Here is an 18221-nt window from a genome sequence, read left to right as displayed (position 1 = left end):
GCAAAGGGATGCAACCAGACCGTGGCTGATCTCCCACCTCGACATTCCACTGGAGAGCCTCAACGCTCTACAGGACAGATAAGACAGCCCTGGCCTCTACCCCATCCTGGTCTTGCAGGGAACACAGGCAGCTTGGGCCCACAGCACACTGGGAGGAACACACAGCCATGGACAATCTCACCTCTCCAACATCTTCGCTTCATTTCAGACAAAGAGACACCTAAGTCTCTCATTTCACCCAGAGATAGCCCCCGCATCGCCACCCCTCATGGACCCAGGGTCAGCACTGGGACATGTCTCCAGCGCAAAACCGTTGAACGGTTACCCTCAGGAAACTCAACAAGTGCCTTTCTTCCACAATAGCCTTCAAACCCACAAATCTCAGTAGCAAGTACCACCCAAAACTTTGAAACAGGCAGCGGGCAGGACCTGATGCTTTTAGTTCTCTTCTAACCTTTATTGAAATGCTCTTCTTGTCATTGCTCCTACACCTACTTCATTTCCGTCCCCAGCATTGCCAACTCTTGTTTTTTAGTTCATCTGTTTATTGTATCTTCTCATTGGACTGCTGGAAATGAGGCATCACTTGGATGCAGCACCAGCTCCAAGCGACCCCCTGGTGATGTCATAGCCATGTCAAAATGGGAAGAGCGCTCCTATTGGTCCACTTCAGAACAGAGTCGGTGGCACGGCAGGTCCCAGAAGGGTATATGTAGGGCTGTGCCAGCCCAGACTGCCAGATGAGCGAGGGCTGAGAGGAGCCGGAACGGAGCACAAGGCAAGGGGGCTGGGGCTGACCTCAGACATGGAGGGTGACTTCTCTTTTGTTGCTTCTCCTGAGGATTACCGCCAGAATCCTGCAAAGGGATGCAACCAGACCGTGGCTGATCTCCCACCTCGACATTCCACTGGAGAGCCTCAACACTCTACAGGACAGATAAGACAGCCCTGGCCTCTACCCCATCCTGGTCTTGCAGGGAACACAGGCAACTTGGGCCCACAGCACACCGGGAGGAACCATGGACAATCTCACCTCTCAAATATCTTTGCTTCGTTTCAGACAAAGAGACACCTAAGTCTCTATTTTCACCCAGAGATACCCCCGCCATCGCCAGCCACTCAGGGACACAGGGTCAGCACTGGGACATGTCTCCAGCGCAAAACTGGTGAAAGATCACCCTCAGGAAACTCAACAAGTGCCTTTCATCCACAGTAGCCTTCAAACCCACAAATCTCAGTAACAAGTACCACCCAAAACTTTGAAACAGGCAGTGGGCAGGACCTGCTGCTTTTAAAAGTCCTCTTCTAACCTTTACTGAGACGCTCTTCTTGACCTTGCTCCTACATCTACTTCGTTTCCTTCCCCAGCAGTGCCAACTCTTCTTTTCTAGTTAGTCTGACTGTTTATTTAATTCTATCTTCTCATTTGACTGCTAGAAAAGACACATCACTTGGATGCAGCACCAGCTCCAAGCACCAGCGCTGGAGACGTCATCGCCATGTCCCAGCTGGCAGATGGCTCGTAGTGGTCCACTTGAGAAAGGGGTTGGTGACACGGCGGGTCCCAGAAGGGTATCAATAGGGCTGTGCCAGCCCAGACTGCCAGACGAGGAGGCAGGCGAGCGAGGGCTGAGAGGAGCCGGAACGGAGCACAAGGCAAGGGGGCTGGGGCTGCTCACAGACACGGAAGTTGACTTCTCTTTTGTTGCTTCTCCTGAGGATTACCGCCAGAATCCTGCAAAGGGATGCAACCAGACCCTGGCTGATCTCTCTCCTCGTCTCTCAGACAGAGAGCTCTCAACGCTCTACAGGACAGAGAAGGCAGCCCTGGCATCTACTCCATCCCGGTCTTGCAGGGAACTTCTCAAAGTCACAGGCAAATGGAGTTCCACAAACTTGGTGGACCTCCTGCTTTTAGTTCTCTTCTGACCTTCATTGAGATGCTCTTCTTGACATTGCTCCTACATCTACTTCGTTTCCTTCCCCAGCAGTGCCAACTCTTCTTTTCTAGTTAGTCTGACTGTTTATTTAATTCTATCTTCTCATTTGACTGCTAGAAAAGACACATCACTTGGATGCAGCACCAGCTCCAAGCACCAGCCTCGGAGATGTCATCACCACGTCCTAATCAGCAGGCTTCTCGTAGTGGTCCACTTCAGAAAGGGTTTGGTGGCACGGCGGGTCCCAGAAGGGTATCAATAGGGCTGTGCCAGCCCAGACTGCCAGACGAGGAGGCAGGCGAGCGAGGGCTGAGAGGAGCCGGAACGGAGCACAAGGCAAGGGGGCTGGGGCTGCCCACAGACACGGAAGTTGACTTCTCTTTTGTTGCTTCTCCTGAGGTTTAGAGCCAGAATCCTGCAAAGGGACGCAACCAGACCGTGGCTGATCTCCCACCTCGACATTCCACTGGAGAGCCTCAACGCTCTACAGGACAGATAAGACAGCCCTGGCCTCTACCCCATCCTGGTCTTGCAGGGAACACAGGCAACTTGGGCCCACAGCACACTGGGAGGAACACACAGCCATGGACAATCTCACCTCTCCAACATCTTCGCTTCATTTCAGACAAAGAGACACCTAAGTCTCTCATTTCACCCAGAGATAGCCCCCGCATCGCCACCCCTCATGGACCCAGGGTCAGCACTGGGACATGTCTCCAGCGCAAAACCGTTGAACGGTTACCCTCAGGAAACTCAACAAGTGCCTTTCGTCCACAATAGCCTTCAAACCCACAAATCTCAGTAGCAAGTACCACCCAAAACTTTGAAACAGGCAGCGGGCAGGACCTGATGCTTTTAGTTCTCTTCTAACCCTTATTGAAATGCTCTTCTTGTCATTGCTCCTACACCTACTTCATTTCCATCCCCAGCATTGCCAACTCTTGTTTTTTAGTTCATCTGTTTATTGTATCTTCTCATTGGACTGCTGGAAATGAGGCATCACTTGGATGCAGCACCAGCTCCAAGCGACCCCCTGGTGATGTCATAGCCATGTCAAAATGGGAAGAGCGCTCCTATTGGTCCACTTCAGAACAGGGTCGGTGGCACGGCGGGTCCCAGAAGGGTATATGTAGGGCTGTGCCAGCCCAGACTGCCAGACGAGCGAGGGCTGAGAGGAGCCGGAACGGAGCACAAGGCAAGGGGGCTGGGGCTGCCCACAGACACGGAAGTTGACTTCTCTTTTGTTGCTTCTCCTGAGGATTACCGCCAGAATCCTGCAAAGGGATGCAACCAGACCGTGGCTGATCTCCCACCTCGACATTCCACTGGAGAGCCTCAACGCTCTACAGGACAGATAAGACAGCCCTGGCCTCTACCCCATCCTGGTCTTGCAGGGAACACAGGCAGCTTGGGACCACAGCACACTGGGAGGAACCATGGACAATCTCACCTCTCAAATATCTTTGCTTCGTTTCAGACAAAGAGACACCTAAGTCTCTATTTTCACCCAGAAATACCCCCGCCATCGCCAGCCACTCAGGGACACAGGGTCAGCACTGGGACATGTCTCCAGCGCAAAACTGGTGAAAGATCACCCTCAGGAAACTCAACAAGAACCTTTCGTCCACAATAGCCTTCAAACCCACAAATCTCAGTAACAAGTACCACCCAAACCTTTGAAACAGGCAGTGGGCAGGACCTGCTGCTTTTAAAAGTCCTCTTCTAACCTTTACTGAGACGCTCTTCTTGACCTTGCTCCTACATCTACTTCGTTTCCTTCCCCAGCAGTGCCAACTCTTCTTTTCTAGTTAGTCTGACTGTTTATTTAATTCTATCTTCTCATTTGACTGCTAGAAAAGACACATCACTTGGATGCAGCACCAGCTCCAAGCACCAGCGCTGGAGACGTCATCGCCATGTCCCAGCTGGCAGATGGCTCGTAGTGGTCCACTTCAGAAAGGGGTTGGTGACACGGCGGGTCCCAGAAGGGTATCAATAGGGCTGTGCCAGCCCAGACTGCCAGACGAGGAGGCAGGCGAGCGAGGGCTGAGAGGAGCCGGAACGGAGCACAAGGCAAGGGGGCTGGGGCTGCCCACAGACACGGAAGTTGACTTCTCTTTTGTTGCTTCTCCTGAGGATTACCGCCAGAATCCTGCAAAGGGATGCAACCAGACCCTGGCTGATCTCTCTCCTCGTCTCTCAGACAGAGAGCTCTCAACGCTCTACAGGACAGAGAAGGCAGCCCTGGCATCTACTCCATCCCGGTCTTGCAGGGAACTTCTCAAAGTCACAGGCAAATGGAGTTCCACAAACTTGGTGGACCTCCTGCTTTTAGTTCTCTTCTGACCTTCATTGAGATGCTCTTCTTGACATTGCTCCTACATCTACTTCGTTTCCTTCCCCAGCAGTGCCAACTCTTCTTTTCTAGTTAGTCTGACTGTTTATTTAATTCTATCTTCTCATTTGACTGCTAGAAAAGACACATCACTTGGATGCAGCACCAGCTCCAAGCACCAGCCTCGGAGATGTCATCACCACGTCCTAATCAGCAGGCTTCTCGTAGTGGTCCACTTCAGAAAGGGTTTGGTGGCACGGCGGGTCCCAGAAGGGTATCAATAGGGCTGTGCCAGCCCAGACTGCCAGACGAGGAGGCAGGCGAGCGAGGGCTGAGAGGAGCCGGAACGGAGCACAAGGCAAGGGGGCTGGGGCTGCCCACAGACACGGAAGTTGACTTCTCTTTTGTTGCTTCTCCTGAGGTTTAGAGCCAGAATCCTGCAAAGGGACGCAACCAGACCGTGGCTGATCTCCCACCTCGACATTCCACTGGAGAGCCTCAACGCTCTACAGGACAGATAAGACAGCCCTGGCCTCTACCCCATCCTGGTCTTGCAGGGAACACAGGCAACTTGGGCCCACAGCACACTGGGAGGAACACACAGCCATGGACAATCTCACCTCTCCAACATCTTCGCTTCATTTCAGACAAAGAGACACCTAAGTCTCTCATTTCACCCAGAGATAGCCCCCGCATCGCCACCCCTCATGGACCCAGGGTCAGCACTGGGACATGTCTCCAGCGCAAAACCGTTGAACGGTTACCCTCAGGAAACTCAACAAGTGCCTTTCGTCCACAATAGCCTTCAAACCCACAAATCTCAGTAGCAAGTACCACCCAAAACTTTGAAACAGGCAGCCGGCAGGACCTGATGCTTTTAGTTCTCTTCTAACCTTTATTGAAATGCTCTTCTTGTCATTGCTCCTACACCTACTTCATTTCCGTCCCCAGCATTGCCAACTCTTGTTTTTTAGTTCATCTGTTTATTGTATCTTCTCATTGGACTGCTGGAAATGAGGCATCACTTGGATGCAGCACCAGCTCCAAGCGACTCCCTGGTGATGTCATAGCCATGTCAAAATGGGAAGAGCGCTCCTATTGGTCCACTTCAGAACAGGGTCGGTGGCACGGCGGGTCCCAGAAGGGTATATGTAGGGCTGTGCCAGCCCAGACTGCCAGACGAGCGAGGGCTGAGAGGAGCCGGAACGGAGCACAAGGCAAGGGGGCTGGGGCTGCCCACAGACACGGAAGTTGACTTCTCTTTCGTTGCTTCTCCTGAGGATTACCGCTAGAACCCTGCAAAGGGATGCAACCAGACCGTGGCTGATCTCCCACCTCGACATTCCACTGGAGAGCCTCAACGCTCTACAGGATAGATAAGACAGCCCTGGCCTCTACCCCATCCTGGTCTTGCAGGGAACACAGGCAACTTGGGCCCACAGCACACCGGGAGGAACCATGGACAATCTCACCTCTCAAATATCTTTGCTTCGTTTCAGACAAAGAGACACCTAAGTCTCTATTTTCACCCAGAGATACCCCCGCCATCGCCAGCCACTCAGGGACACAGGGTCAGCACTGGGACATGTCTCCAGCGCAAAACTGGTGAAAGATCACCCTCAGGAAACTCAACAAGAACCTTTCGTCCACAATAGCCTTCAAACCCACATATCTCAGTAACAAGTACCACCCAAACCTTTGAAACAGGCAGTGGGCAGGTCCTGCTGCTTTTAAAAGTCCTCTTCTAACCTTTACTGAGACGCTCTTCTTGACCTTGCTCCTACATCTACTTCGTTTACTTCCCCAGCAGTGCCAACTCTTCTTTTCTAGTTACTCTGACTGTTTATTTAATTCTATCTTCTCACTCAGCTGCTGGAAAACCAGTATCACGTGGATGCAGCACCAGCTCCAAGCACCAGCCCCGGAGATGTCATCACCACGTCCTAATCAGCAGACTGCTCACAGTGGTCCACTTCAGAAAGGGGTCGGTGGCACGGCGGGTCCCAGAAGGGTATCAATAGGGCTGTGCCAGCCCAGACTGCCAGACGAGGAGGCAGGCGAGCGAGGGCTGAGAGGAGCCGGAACGGAGCACAAGGCAAGGGGGCTGGGGCTGACCTCAGACATGGAGGTTGACTTCCCTTTTGTTGCTTCTCCTGAGGTTTAGAGCCAGAATCCTGCAAAGGGACGCAACCAGACCGTGGCTGATCTCCCACCTCGACATTCCACTGGAGAGCCTCAACGCTCTACAGGACAGATAAGACAGCCCTGGCCTCCACCCCATCCTGGTCTTGCAGGGAACACAGGCAACTTGAGCCCACAGCACACTGGGAGGAACACACAGCCATGGACAATCTCACCTCTCCAACATCTTCGCTTCATTTCAGACAAAGAGACACCTAAGTCTCTCATTTCACCCAGAGATAGCCCCCGCATCGCCACCCCTCATGGACCCAGGGTCAGCACTGGGACATGTCTCCAGCGCAAAACCGTTGAACGGTTACCCTCAGGAAACTCAACAAGTGCCTTTCATCCACAATAGCCTTCAAACCCACAAATCTCAGTAGCAAGTACCACCCAAAACTTTGAAACAGGCAGCGGGCAGGACCTGATGCTTTTAGTTCTCTTCTAACCTTTATTGAAATGCTCTTCTTGTCATTGCTCCTACACCTACTTCATTTCCGTCCCCAGCATTGCCAACTCTTGTTTTTTAGTTCATCTGTTTATTGTATCTTCTCATTGGACTGCTGGAAATGAGGCATTACTTGGATGCAGCACCAGCTCCAAGCGACCCCCTGGTGATGTCATAGCCATGTCAAAATGGGAAGAGCGCTCCTATTGGTCCACTTCAGAACAGGGTCGGTGACACGGCAGGTCCCAGAAGGGTATATGTAGGGCTGTGCCAGCCCAGACTGCCAGACGAGCGAGGGCTGAGAGGGGCCGGAACGGAGCACAAGGCAAGGGGGCTGGGGCTGACCTCAGACATGGAGGGTGACTTCTCTTTTGTTGCTTCTCCTGAGGATTACCGCTAGAATCCTGCAAAGGGATGCAACCAGACCGTGGCTGATCTCCCACCTCGACATTCCACTGGAGAGCCTCAACGCTCTACAGGATAGATAAGACAGCCCTGGCCTCTACCCCATCCTGGTCTTGCAGGGAACACAGGCAGCTTGGGCCCACAGCACACTGGGAGGAACCATGGACAATCTCACATCTCAAATATCTTTGCTTCGTTTCAGACAAAGAGACACCTAAGTCTCTATTTTCACCCAGAGATACCCCCGCCATCGCCAGCCACTCAGAGACACAGGGTCAGCACTGGGACATGTCTCCAGCGCAAAACTGGTGAAAGATCACCCTCAGGAAACTCAACAAGAACCTTTCGTCCACAATAGCCTTCAAACCCACAAATCTCAGTAACAAGTACCACCCAAACCTTTGAAACAGGCAGTAGGCAGGACCTGCTGCTTTTAAAAGTCCTCTTCTAACCTTTACTGAGACGCTCTTCTTGACATTGCTCCTACATCTACTTCGTTTCCTTCCCCAGTAGTGCCAACTCTTCTTTTCTAGTTACTCTGACTGTTTATTTAATTCTATCTTCTCATTTGACTGCTAGAAAAGACACGTCACTTGGATGCAGCACCAGCTCCAAGCACCAGCGCTGGAGACGTCATCGCCATGTCCCAGCTGGCAGACGGCTCGTAGTGGTCCACTTGAGAAAGGGGTTGGTGACATGGCGGGTCCCAGAAGGGTATAAATAGGGCTGTGCCAGCCCAGACTGCCAGACGAGGAGGCAGGCGAGCGAGGGCTGAGAGGAGCCGGAACGGAGCACAAGGCAAGGGGGCTGGGGCTGCCCACAGACACGGAAGTTGACTTCTCTTTTGTTGCTTCTCCTGAGGATTACCGCCAGAATCCTGCAAAGGGACGCAACCAGACCGTGGCTGATCTCCCACCTCGACATTCCACTGGAGAGCCTCAACGCTCTACAGGACAGATAAGACAGCCCTGGCCTCCACCCCATCCTGGTCTTGCAGGGAACACAGGCAACTTGGGCACACAGCACACTGGGAGGAACACACAGCCATGGACAATCTCACCTCTCCAACATCTTCGCTTCATTTCAGACAAAGAGACACCTAAGTCTCTCATTTCACCCAGAGATAGCCCCCGCATCGCCACCCCTCATGGACCCAGGGTCAGCACTGGGACATGTCTCCAGCGCAAAACCGTTGAACGGTTACCCTCAGGAAACTCAACAAGTGCCTTTCGTCCACAATAGCCTTCAAACCCACAAATCTCAGTAGCAAGTACCACCCAAAACTTTGAAACAGGCAGCGGGCAGGACCTGATGCTTTTAGTTCTCTTCTAACTTTTATTGAAATGCTCTTCTTGTCATTGCTCCTACACCTACTTCATTTCCGTCCCCAGCATTGCCAACTCTTGGTTTTTAGTTCATCTGTTTATTGTATCTTCTCATTGGACTGCTGGAAATGAGGCATCACTTGGATGCAGCACCAGCTCCAAGCGACCCCCTGGTGATGTCATAGCCATGTCAAATGGGAAGAGCGCTCCTATTGGTCCACTTCAGAACAGGGTCGGTGGCACGGCAGGTCCCAGAAGGGTATATGTAGTGCTGTGCCAGCCCAGACTGCCAGACGAGCGAGGGCTGAGAGGAGCCGGAACGGAGCACAAGGCAATGGGGCTGGGGCTGACCTCAGACATGGAGGGTGACTTCTCTTTTGTTGCTTCTCCTGAGGTTTAGAGCCAGAATCCTGCAAAGGGACGCAACCAGACCGTGGCTGATCTCCCACCTCGACATTCCACTGGAGAGCCTCAACGCTCTACAGGACAGATAAGACAGCCCTGGCCTCTACCCCATCCTGGTCTTGCAGGGAACACAGGCAGCTTGGGCCCACAGCACACCGGGAGGAACCATGGACAATCTCACCTCTCAAATATCTTTGCTTCGTTTCAGACAAAGAGACACCTAAGTCTCTATTTTCACCCAGAGACACCCCTGCCATCGCCAGCCACTCAGGGACACAGGGTCAGCACTGGGACATGTCTCCAGCACAAAACTGGTGAAAGATCACCCTCAGGAAACTCAACAAGAACCTTTCGTCCACAATAGCCTTCAAACCCACAAATCTCAGTAACAAGTACCACCCAAACCTTTGAAACAGGCAGCGGGCAGGACCTGATGCTTTTAAAAGTCCTCTTCTAACCTTTACTGAGACGCTCTTCTTGACCTTGCTCCTACACCTACTTCATTTCCTTCCCCAGCAGTGCCAACTCTTCTTTTCTAGTTACTCTGACTGTTTATTTAATTCTATCTTCTCACTCAGCTGCTGGAAAACCAGTATCACGTGGATGCAGCACCAGCTCCAAGCACCAGCCCCGGAGATGTCATCACCACGTCCTAATCAGCAGACTGCTCACAGTGGTCCACTTCAGAAAGGGGTCGGTGGCACGGCGGGTCCCAGAAGGGTATCAATAGGGCTGTGCCAGCCCAGACTGCCAGACGAGGAGGCAGGCGAGCGAGGGCTGAGAGGAGCCGGAACGGAGCACAAGGCAAGGGGGCTGGGGCTGCCCACAGACATGGAGGTTGACTTCCCTTTTGTTGCTTCTCCTGAGGATTACAGCCAAAATCCTGCCAAGGGACGCAACCAGACCGTGGCTGATCTCTTACCTCGTCACTGAGACTGAGAGCGCTCAATGCTCTGCAGGACAGATAAGACAGCCCTGGCCTCTACCCCATCCTGGTCTTGCAGGGAACACAGGCAACTTGGGCCCACAGCACACTGGGAGGAACACACAGCCATGGACAATCTCACCTCTCCAACATCTTTGCTTCATTTCAGACAAAGGGACACCTAAGTCTCTCATTTCACCCAGAGATAGCCCCGCCATCGCCAGCCACCCATGGACGCAGGGTCAGCACTGGGACATGTCTCCAGTGCAAAAGCTGTGGAAGATCACCCTCAGGAAACTCAACAAGTGCCTTTCATCCACAGTAGCCTTCAAACCCACAAATCTCAGTAGCAAGTACCACCCAAACCTTTAAAACAGGCAGTGGGCAGTACCTGCTGCTTTTAAATTTCTCTTCTAACCTTTATTGAGATGCTCTTCTTGACCTTGCTCCTACATCTACTTCGTTTCCTTCCCCAGCAGTGCCAACTCTTCTTTTCTAGTTAGTCTGACTGTTTATTTAATTCTATCTTCTCATTTGACTGCTAGAAAAGACACATCACTTGGATGCAGCACCAGCTCCAAGCACCAGCCCCGGAGATGTCATCACCACGTCCTAATCAGCCGGCTTCTCGTAGTGGTCCACTTCAGAAAGGGTTTGGTGGCACGGCGGGTCCCAGAAGGGTATCAATAGGGCTGTGCCAGCCCAGACTGCCAGACGAGGAGGCAGGCGAGCGAGGGCTGAGAGGAGCCGGAACGGAGCACAAGGCAAGGGGGCTGGGGCTGCCCACAGACACGGAAGTTGACTTCTCTTTTGTTGCTTCTCCTGAGGATTACCGCCAGAATCCTGCAAAGGGATGCAACCAGACCGTGGCTGATCTCCCACCTTCTCACTTGGACGAAGAGCTCACGATGCTGTACAGGACCGAGAAGACAGCCCTGGCCTCTACCCCATCGTGGTCTTGCAAGGACCTTTCCAAAGTCATGGACAAACAGAGCTCCAAAAACTTCTCCCCTGGCTAGCTTAGGAATTGTTACCAAATCACGTCCTGACTTCAGCTCTTAAGATTTCATGGTCCTGTCATGCCAGCACGCTGCTCCATGTGGTCCATGTCAGAAACAGATCAGTAACACAGTGGCCCCTGAAGGGTATAAGAACCACCTCACCAGCCTGGACTGGCAGACGAGGAGTTGGGCGAGTATAGACTTAGAAGCTCCGCTACACTCCTCCTAGGTGTACCCTGTCATCATCCTACAGTCAGTCAGAAAGCTCTCACACTTGTGGGTCGAGGCAGAGCTGCACCACCCACCTGACATCTACCCCATTCAGATCCCAGAGGCATCCAGAAGGTGCCCATAGCCATGGAGAAAGGCTACGCCGCAACACCCACTACCTCTGTACCATGTCATGGTCCCAGAACTACCTGTTAGGAACCTGAAGCCGTGGATAAAGGGACTTCCGTAACACTCACTGCATCTGTACTCCTTTGTCATCTTACAGACAGCCAGAAGCTGCCCACATCCAGGTCCCACAGGCATGCAGCTATGGACAAACTGAGAGCCGCAACACCTACCACCTCTGTACCGTATCACGGTCCCGCAAGCAGCTGGAAAGAACATTGGTTTTACTCAGAAGAATTTTAGAAGATATAACTGGAAACATCTATAGAGCTCTACAAATTTCCAATTATGTCCACTGAAGTAAAAAAATCATTAAATGTATCTAAGAAAAAAAACAAACAAACAACAAACAAAAACCCACAAAAATCTCACTACGAATGGAGTTCCCTATAGAAATAGTTCACATTATAATATGTATGTCCATGGACTGTTCTTTGGTGTCAGTACTTATTTGGACAAGACACAATAAATACAGTGACAACCACTAGCAGAACTTTTGCTTTTTGCACAGCGAAACTATTAACATCAAAAATAATCTGCAATATCAAGAACGTGAACAGGAAGAGCTGAGAGGCTCAGGAACTTTGCGGACTGTACGGTAACATCGGAAAATCTGTGACATGAGGGACTTAGAACACAGATTTAAAGCCTTTATGAATACAGAGTAATTTTATCTATCCAAATGAGAAGCCAAGAAAAAATAAACCACCTACAGCATATTCCAGTCATGAAAATTTGCAAAGGCATGCAGGAAAACATGGAAAAATTAAGCAAAGTACTACATATATATATCTCTATGTATATGCAAAGATACACATATGGATACATTCTAAAAACAACACAAATAAATCCACAGTAAAAAAACAGTTATATAAGACAGTGTCTAGATTAAATGAAAAAAATCATCATTCTCTTACTTTTTCCAAGTATTTTCAAATATTTCCCATCACACTGGACGACGTTCAGTCTGTTGTTAGATAGCAGACTAGAGTAGCTCACACACAAATTGGCCTTCTCCCATATTCAGAAATCAAATTTGCAAGATAAAGGGACGTTAAAGCACAAATTTTTGCTCCTTAGAGGCAGGTGTCACCAGGCAGGACACCATTATCCTCACAAAATCCTGACAGAGATCTATTACAACTACCACATTAAGATTTTGTCCTGGTAACCACGCTTGCCTCAGGAGATAGCCCAGGCTGGGGGACCTGTGGAGATTTGGAAGGACAGGCTGGGAGAGTTGGGGCTGTTCAGCCTGGAGAAGAGAAGGCTCCGGGGTGATCTTATTGCAGCCTTCCGGTACCTAAAGGGGGCCTACAGGAAAGCTGGAGAGGGACTTTGGACAAGAGTGTGTACTGATAGGACAAGGGACAATGGCTTTAAACTGAAAGAGGGGAGATTTCGATTAGATCTAAGGAAGAAATTTTTTACAATGACAGTGGTGAGGCACTGGAACAGGTTGCCCAGAGAAGCTGTGGCTGCCCCATCCCTGGCAGTGTTCAAGGCCAGGTTGGATGGGGCTTTGGGCAACCTGGTGTAGTGGAGGGTGTCCCTGCCCATGGCAGGGGAGTTGGAACTGGATGATCTTTGAGGTCCCTTCCAACCCAAACCATCTATGATTCTATGATTCTATGATGACAGGAATGTGTAGAGAAATATTTTTTCATTTCTGTACCTCACAAGCACTAAAAATCCACGAATCCCCTAATTAGAGAATTAATTTGTAAATGGAAGACCAGAAATAATTCAGGATTTAATTCAGGACATTTCCTGCAAAGATTTAAGTATTCCTTTAATATTTCGTTTCTGGTTTACGTTACCTAACACAAATGCATCTGGAGCTACCTACATTTTCCTCTGATCCAGTCACAGGCACATGTGGTTTGCCTTAAGACAGGCCTCAGGACTAGTTTTTCAGGAAATCACACAGTTGAGGTCAGCTTTGTCTGAAAGAGTCGCTCACTAAGGGAAGACACCTGAGAGATACCACAGTGGACCAACTTACTCCTGGCTGACACATCAGTAGTTTCCAAGTCTCCACTGGCTTCAGTAGAAGGTGACAAACCATGCAGACAAAAAAGGCACCGAGGGACAATCAAGCTATGTAACGGTGGAGAAGTTGATGACTTCATACATGGCAGATGATGTTCCTCACTAGTTTCATCACAGAATTGAAACCTCTGGCACTGGACGATTTTAAGTTCTTACCTGTTCTTTTATTTCTGTCCACATAACAATACTTGATTTCATAATCTTTAAATAAGTCGTGGATTTCCTGAAAGAGAAAAGTACAAGTAACATCAGAAAAATAATTCACCAGATCAAATAAGTGTATAAATTCATCTTCATTTAAAAAAAAACAAACCAAACAAAAATCTTTCCCAACAAACAGAAAATCTCACCATAGAAACACTACCAAATATTTGTTTTTAAAAGGCCTGGTTATACTACTGCAGCAATGTTTTTCTCTCATACAAAAAACTGGCTTACTGAATTTGATTAATTTACTTTCCATTATATAAAGTCTCATAAGCACAACAGGGTGTCCTGTTGACTGTCTTGTGATAAAGACGAATAACATCACAGGTCATTAAATAGCAGAAGCCCCACGATTTCTCCAAAGTGCAGCTAACATAGCTAAAATATCACGCAGACAAGAAACACTGGCAACATCGCATCACGCAGTTTACCGAGGGCAGGCAACGCTGTCATAAAACACAACAGCTGCTTTAGTTTCCTGCAACTGCTCAAGTTCACTACAACACATTTTCATTCTTTTAATAATGAATATTCTTTCAACCAGCAGATAATTGTGCCCAGAATACCCCCTGGAAAGTATCCTCTATCAATTACTGCACAGATGCTCAACGAAGACTCAATCCCCAGAGCATTATTTGCTCCCACTAATTAATGGGGAGAGAACAGGGGTGTGGGTGGGGTGGGGTAAGAGCAAGTTTAAGAGGTGCGTACCAGTTTGCTACAGCTAGTCCCCAACAAGACATAAGCATACGCCCCACAAACGCCACGAACTACTGTGATCAGTGGTGAGAACGCAGAGATGAACACTAATCATTGCCAAGAAGAAACATGGATATACGTATTCTTTTACTTGGCGCATATTCGCCGTACACGATAGCGAAAGACCATCTGAGTAAGCAAAAGAATCAACCAACTTTGTCTGAAAGGCTAACTGCAGACAATTTCCAGTAGCCCAGTCCACTTGCCAGTTTGCTAATTCAAGATATAAAGCCCGGAGGTTAACTGGGTCTCTGTGACTGGTATCAGGTGCATACCTTTTAGTCAAGCGAACAACAATCTCCAGTTTCGCTAGTTAACAGCTGTCAGATACTGCATTAATAAAATATGGCAGCGTTTCTCCAGCTACCAGCCATCCTCTCATCGGTTATGATACGGCTGTGGTTTCTGAAAAGCCAAAGGTGCCAGGCACAATTCAAAGATTCAGGTCAGGTAGGTGATTTGTGTGTGCTCAAGGCCAGGCTGGATGAGGTTTTGTGCAACCTGGTGTAGTGGAGGGTGTCCCTGCCCATGGCAGGGGGGCTGAAACTGGATGATCTTTGAGGTCCCTTCCAACCCAAACCGTTCTGTGATTCTATGATTTGACTGTGGACACCCCTCTAACAAGAATTAGATGGTGGGAAATCTAAATCACAAGAGAGTGAGAAGACACTTTCTGCACAGCTTTGTACAGCTCAGCTGTACTGTGGCACTGAAGACTCTAAAGAAGTTAGAGTCACTGCCCCCCCACTTCGAAAAAGGGGGACACATTTACCTTTTTTATTTCATATATTATTTTAGAAGAGTAAAATAATTTACTCTTGTTACTCTTTTTTGGTTTTATACGGAGATTAAGCAGCTGGAAATATTATTTCAAACAGCTCTGAACACTCTTTTGAAAGTCGTCTGTGAATCAGATGATTCCACATGATTTCCCAGTAACTGTCTGTAACTGAGATGGAAAATAGCCTGTAGTGGACGTATCCTCAAGGGATAATCATGAGGTCTTGTGAAAAAATGATGAGAACATAAGGAAGATTTAAAATGAAACCTAATTCAAGCAAAGTAATTTTCGTAAAGATCTTAACACTGATTTCCCCAGGTTGTTGCAACGGGCTCTTCCCAGAAGGTGCTTGTCCTTGTGCTCTCATGGCCCCCCCGGCAGGGCTGAGCCCTTCACTGGGGGAACTGTGTGTGTGTATTTTTGATTATCGAAAGCAGCGTGGCCAGCAGGTCGAGGGAGGTGATTCTGCCCCTCTGCTCTGCTCTCGAGATCCCACCTGGAATCCTGCATTCAGCTCTGGAGTCCCCAACACAAGAAAGACATGCATCTGCTGGAGCAGGTCCAGAGGAGGCCACAAAGATGATCCGAGGGCTGAAGCACCTCTGCTATGGAGACAGGCTGAGAGAGTTGGGGCTGTTCAGCCTGGAGAAGAGAAGGCTCCAGGGTCATCTTATAGCAGCCTTCCAGTACTTAAAGGGGCTACAGGAAAGCAGGAGAGGGACTTTGGACAAGAGTGTGCACTGATAGGACAAGGGACAATGGCTTTAAACTGAAAGAGGGGAGATTTAGATGAGATCTAAGGAAGAAATTTTTCCCTCTGAGGGTGGTGAGGCACTGGAAAGGGTTGCCCAGAGAAGCTGTGGCTGCCCCATCCCTGGAGGTGTTCCAGGCCAGGTTGGATGGGGCTTTGGGCAACCTGGTGTAGTGGAGGGTGTCCCTGCCCATGGCAGGGGGGTTGGAACTGGATGATCTTTGAGGTCCCTTCCAACTCAAACCATTCTATGATTCTATGATTATTTCTTCACAATATTTTCAGAAGTACTAAGCCGGCTTTTGAATTTGGGCACTTCTCTAAACTTTAACCTTTACCACCTTCCCACACTTAAGTCCGTTAGGAAAGAAGGAACACTACAACCATCTCCATGTTGTTAACAGTTTTTATTCCCAACAGCTCAGAGCAGAACTGTCGGGAAAAGCAAGGAAAACTCTTTACCCACTGTTCCCAACCAGGTTCAGCTACGCACCAACGGCACTGAACGGAGTTGGTCCCTTTGGTGTAAGCAGTTAGGTGGTATTTGGGCCAGGAAGGAGTGTTTACTCTGGGAGGAGAAGCGGGTGGTCCAAGTCAGGTATGTTCTCTGGTGCGACCCTGTTAACTTGGGAGGAATGTAAGCACAGGGCTGTTTCCCTGAGCACAGCAGAAACAAACAGCAGCGGCTCCTTCCCCGTTCCCAACCTCCTGGCAGCCTGACGGCTCACGGCACCCAAAGGGCCTCTGCACCCCCAGCCCCCTCCCCACGCCAGGACCTACCCCCCACTGCACGCACCCGCAGAGAAGCCGTCAGCCCCCACCCACCCACACTCTGCAGCAGGAAAACCTTCCGCCCGCCCCGTGTTGGCCTTCCCATGGCACTGCCTTCTGCCGGGCAGCCACGTGGGAAAGGCAGCAGGCACTCACCGCTTATCCCGTGAGGTTTAGCAAAGCACTAGTAACAAACCCAGTGGTGGTACTGGACACGACCAGTTGCTTCCACCCCCAGCTACCAGCACTTGGCCCACGCTCTCAATATCCACATACAAACTGTCTGTTGACCAAGCCTGGCCACTCTTAGTAATTTTTTCCACGTAACGTTTACAAAACTGCTTCTCCTAAAGGATTTTTTCCTCTGTTAAAAATGAATGAATCTACCAGTCTTAAAAAAAGTGACTGACAATCACAATAATCCTAATCTAACTACATCACATTAAGCCTAAACAAAACGACAACATCCACTACCATGCGGAAGGTCCAGCTGCCACCAGAGTCACGCACTGAACGTCAGGCTACATGATAGTATTTTGACAATAAAAATTGCAAGCAGCTATAAAACTAGCTGGCAGTCATGGATCCCACCAAGTTTCCAACACAAACACTGGTTATAGTGGTGCGTATCCGTACCTTGGCCCTTAATTATTGCGCTCCCAGGATCGACTCATAGCCAGCTCTGGAACCAGATGGAAAACTCAGCACGGGCTCTCGGGCACCGAGGTGTGTTGTACCCAAGCAAAGTGCCCGCCAGGCAGGGCACAGGGTATGTGTCCCTGGGCAAGGCAAGGACAACACGTACCGCAGGAAGGCAGAGGAGCAGAGTGCTTGCTCAGTCGCATAAACACATGGCCCATGCCAGCAGCTCGAACTAAACATCTTGGAACAAAAATGCAACCAATAATGCTTGGCTACTACACAGCCCCTCAAACCTTCAAACTTGGAAAGCTAGCTAATCTTATCATCAGTAAAAATTAAAATCTTAACTAGCAAATAATCAGTTCATACTTTAAAATTGGCAGAAAAAGCAAAACTAAAGGTATTAAAGGGAGTTTAAGAGAAACCACTGCTAAATACAGACTGAATATTCTTTAAAAACGTGTTATTTACTACTATAAGAAATGTGGTCTTTAAATGCTTCAATTCTTGGCCTGTTCTGTCTTGTCTTGGGTAGAAAAACTGTCAACATGAGTTTTTACCAGATACTATCAATTTGAAATTTGCATCTCTCAAATGGAAAGAATGCCTGCCTTAGAGAGGATCTGTCTTTATGCTTCATTATCGCATTTTTTTTCTAAATGCAAACAAGAAAGGGACTCAGTAACAGGCACGTTTTCCCTATTTATCCAATTAGTAAAGCTCAATGTATTATTTCAAATAAAGTCAGCTTTTCACACCCAGGATCTCACAGTGCAAGAAAAGAAACATGCAAGAAATACTCAGTCACCACCCGGAACAATAAACCAGGTGTATAAAGCCTATGGCACCCTAAAACCATGTATTTTTCTCTCTCTAAATGTAATAGTGAATTATGTT

General features: G+C 49.3%; 1 protein-coding gene across 2 annotated transcripts in view; it reads right to left on the bottom strand.

The window, feature by feature from the left end:
- RAVER2 (ribonucleoprotein, PTB binding 2) overlaps positions 1 to 18221 on the bottom strand; it is a 56646-nt gene that overhangs the window by 31107 nt on the left and 7318 nt on the right. For both annotated transcript variants that reach the window (XM_086617597.1, XM_086617596.1), the window contains exon 2: positions 13570 to 13636. In XM_086617597.1, coding sequence (XP_086473723.1) covers positions 13570 to 13636 — 67 coding nt within the window. The remainder of the gene's footprint in view (positions 1 to 13569; positions 13637 to 18221) is intronic.

Source organism: Tauraco erythrolophus, chromosome 10 (genome assembly GCF_009769465.1).
Source record: "Tauraco erythrolophus isolate bTauEry1 chromosome 10, bTauEry1.pri, whole genome shotgun sequence".
Taxonomy (NCBI): Eukaryota; Metazoa; Chordata; class Aves; order Musophagiformes; family Musophagidae; genus Tauraco; species Tauraco erythrolophus.
The sequence above is the reverse complement of the archived record's forward strand: the minus strand, read 5'-3'. Positions and strand labels throughout refer to the sequence as shown.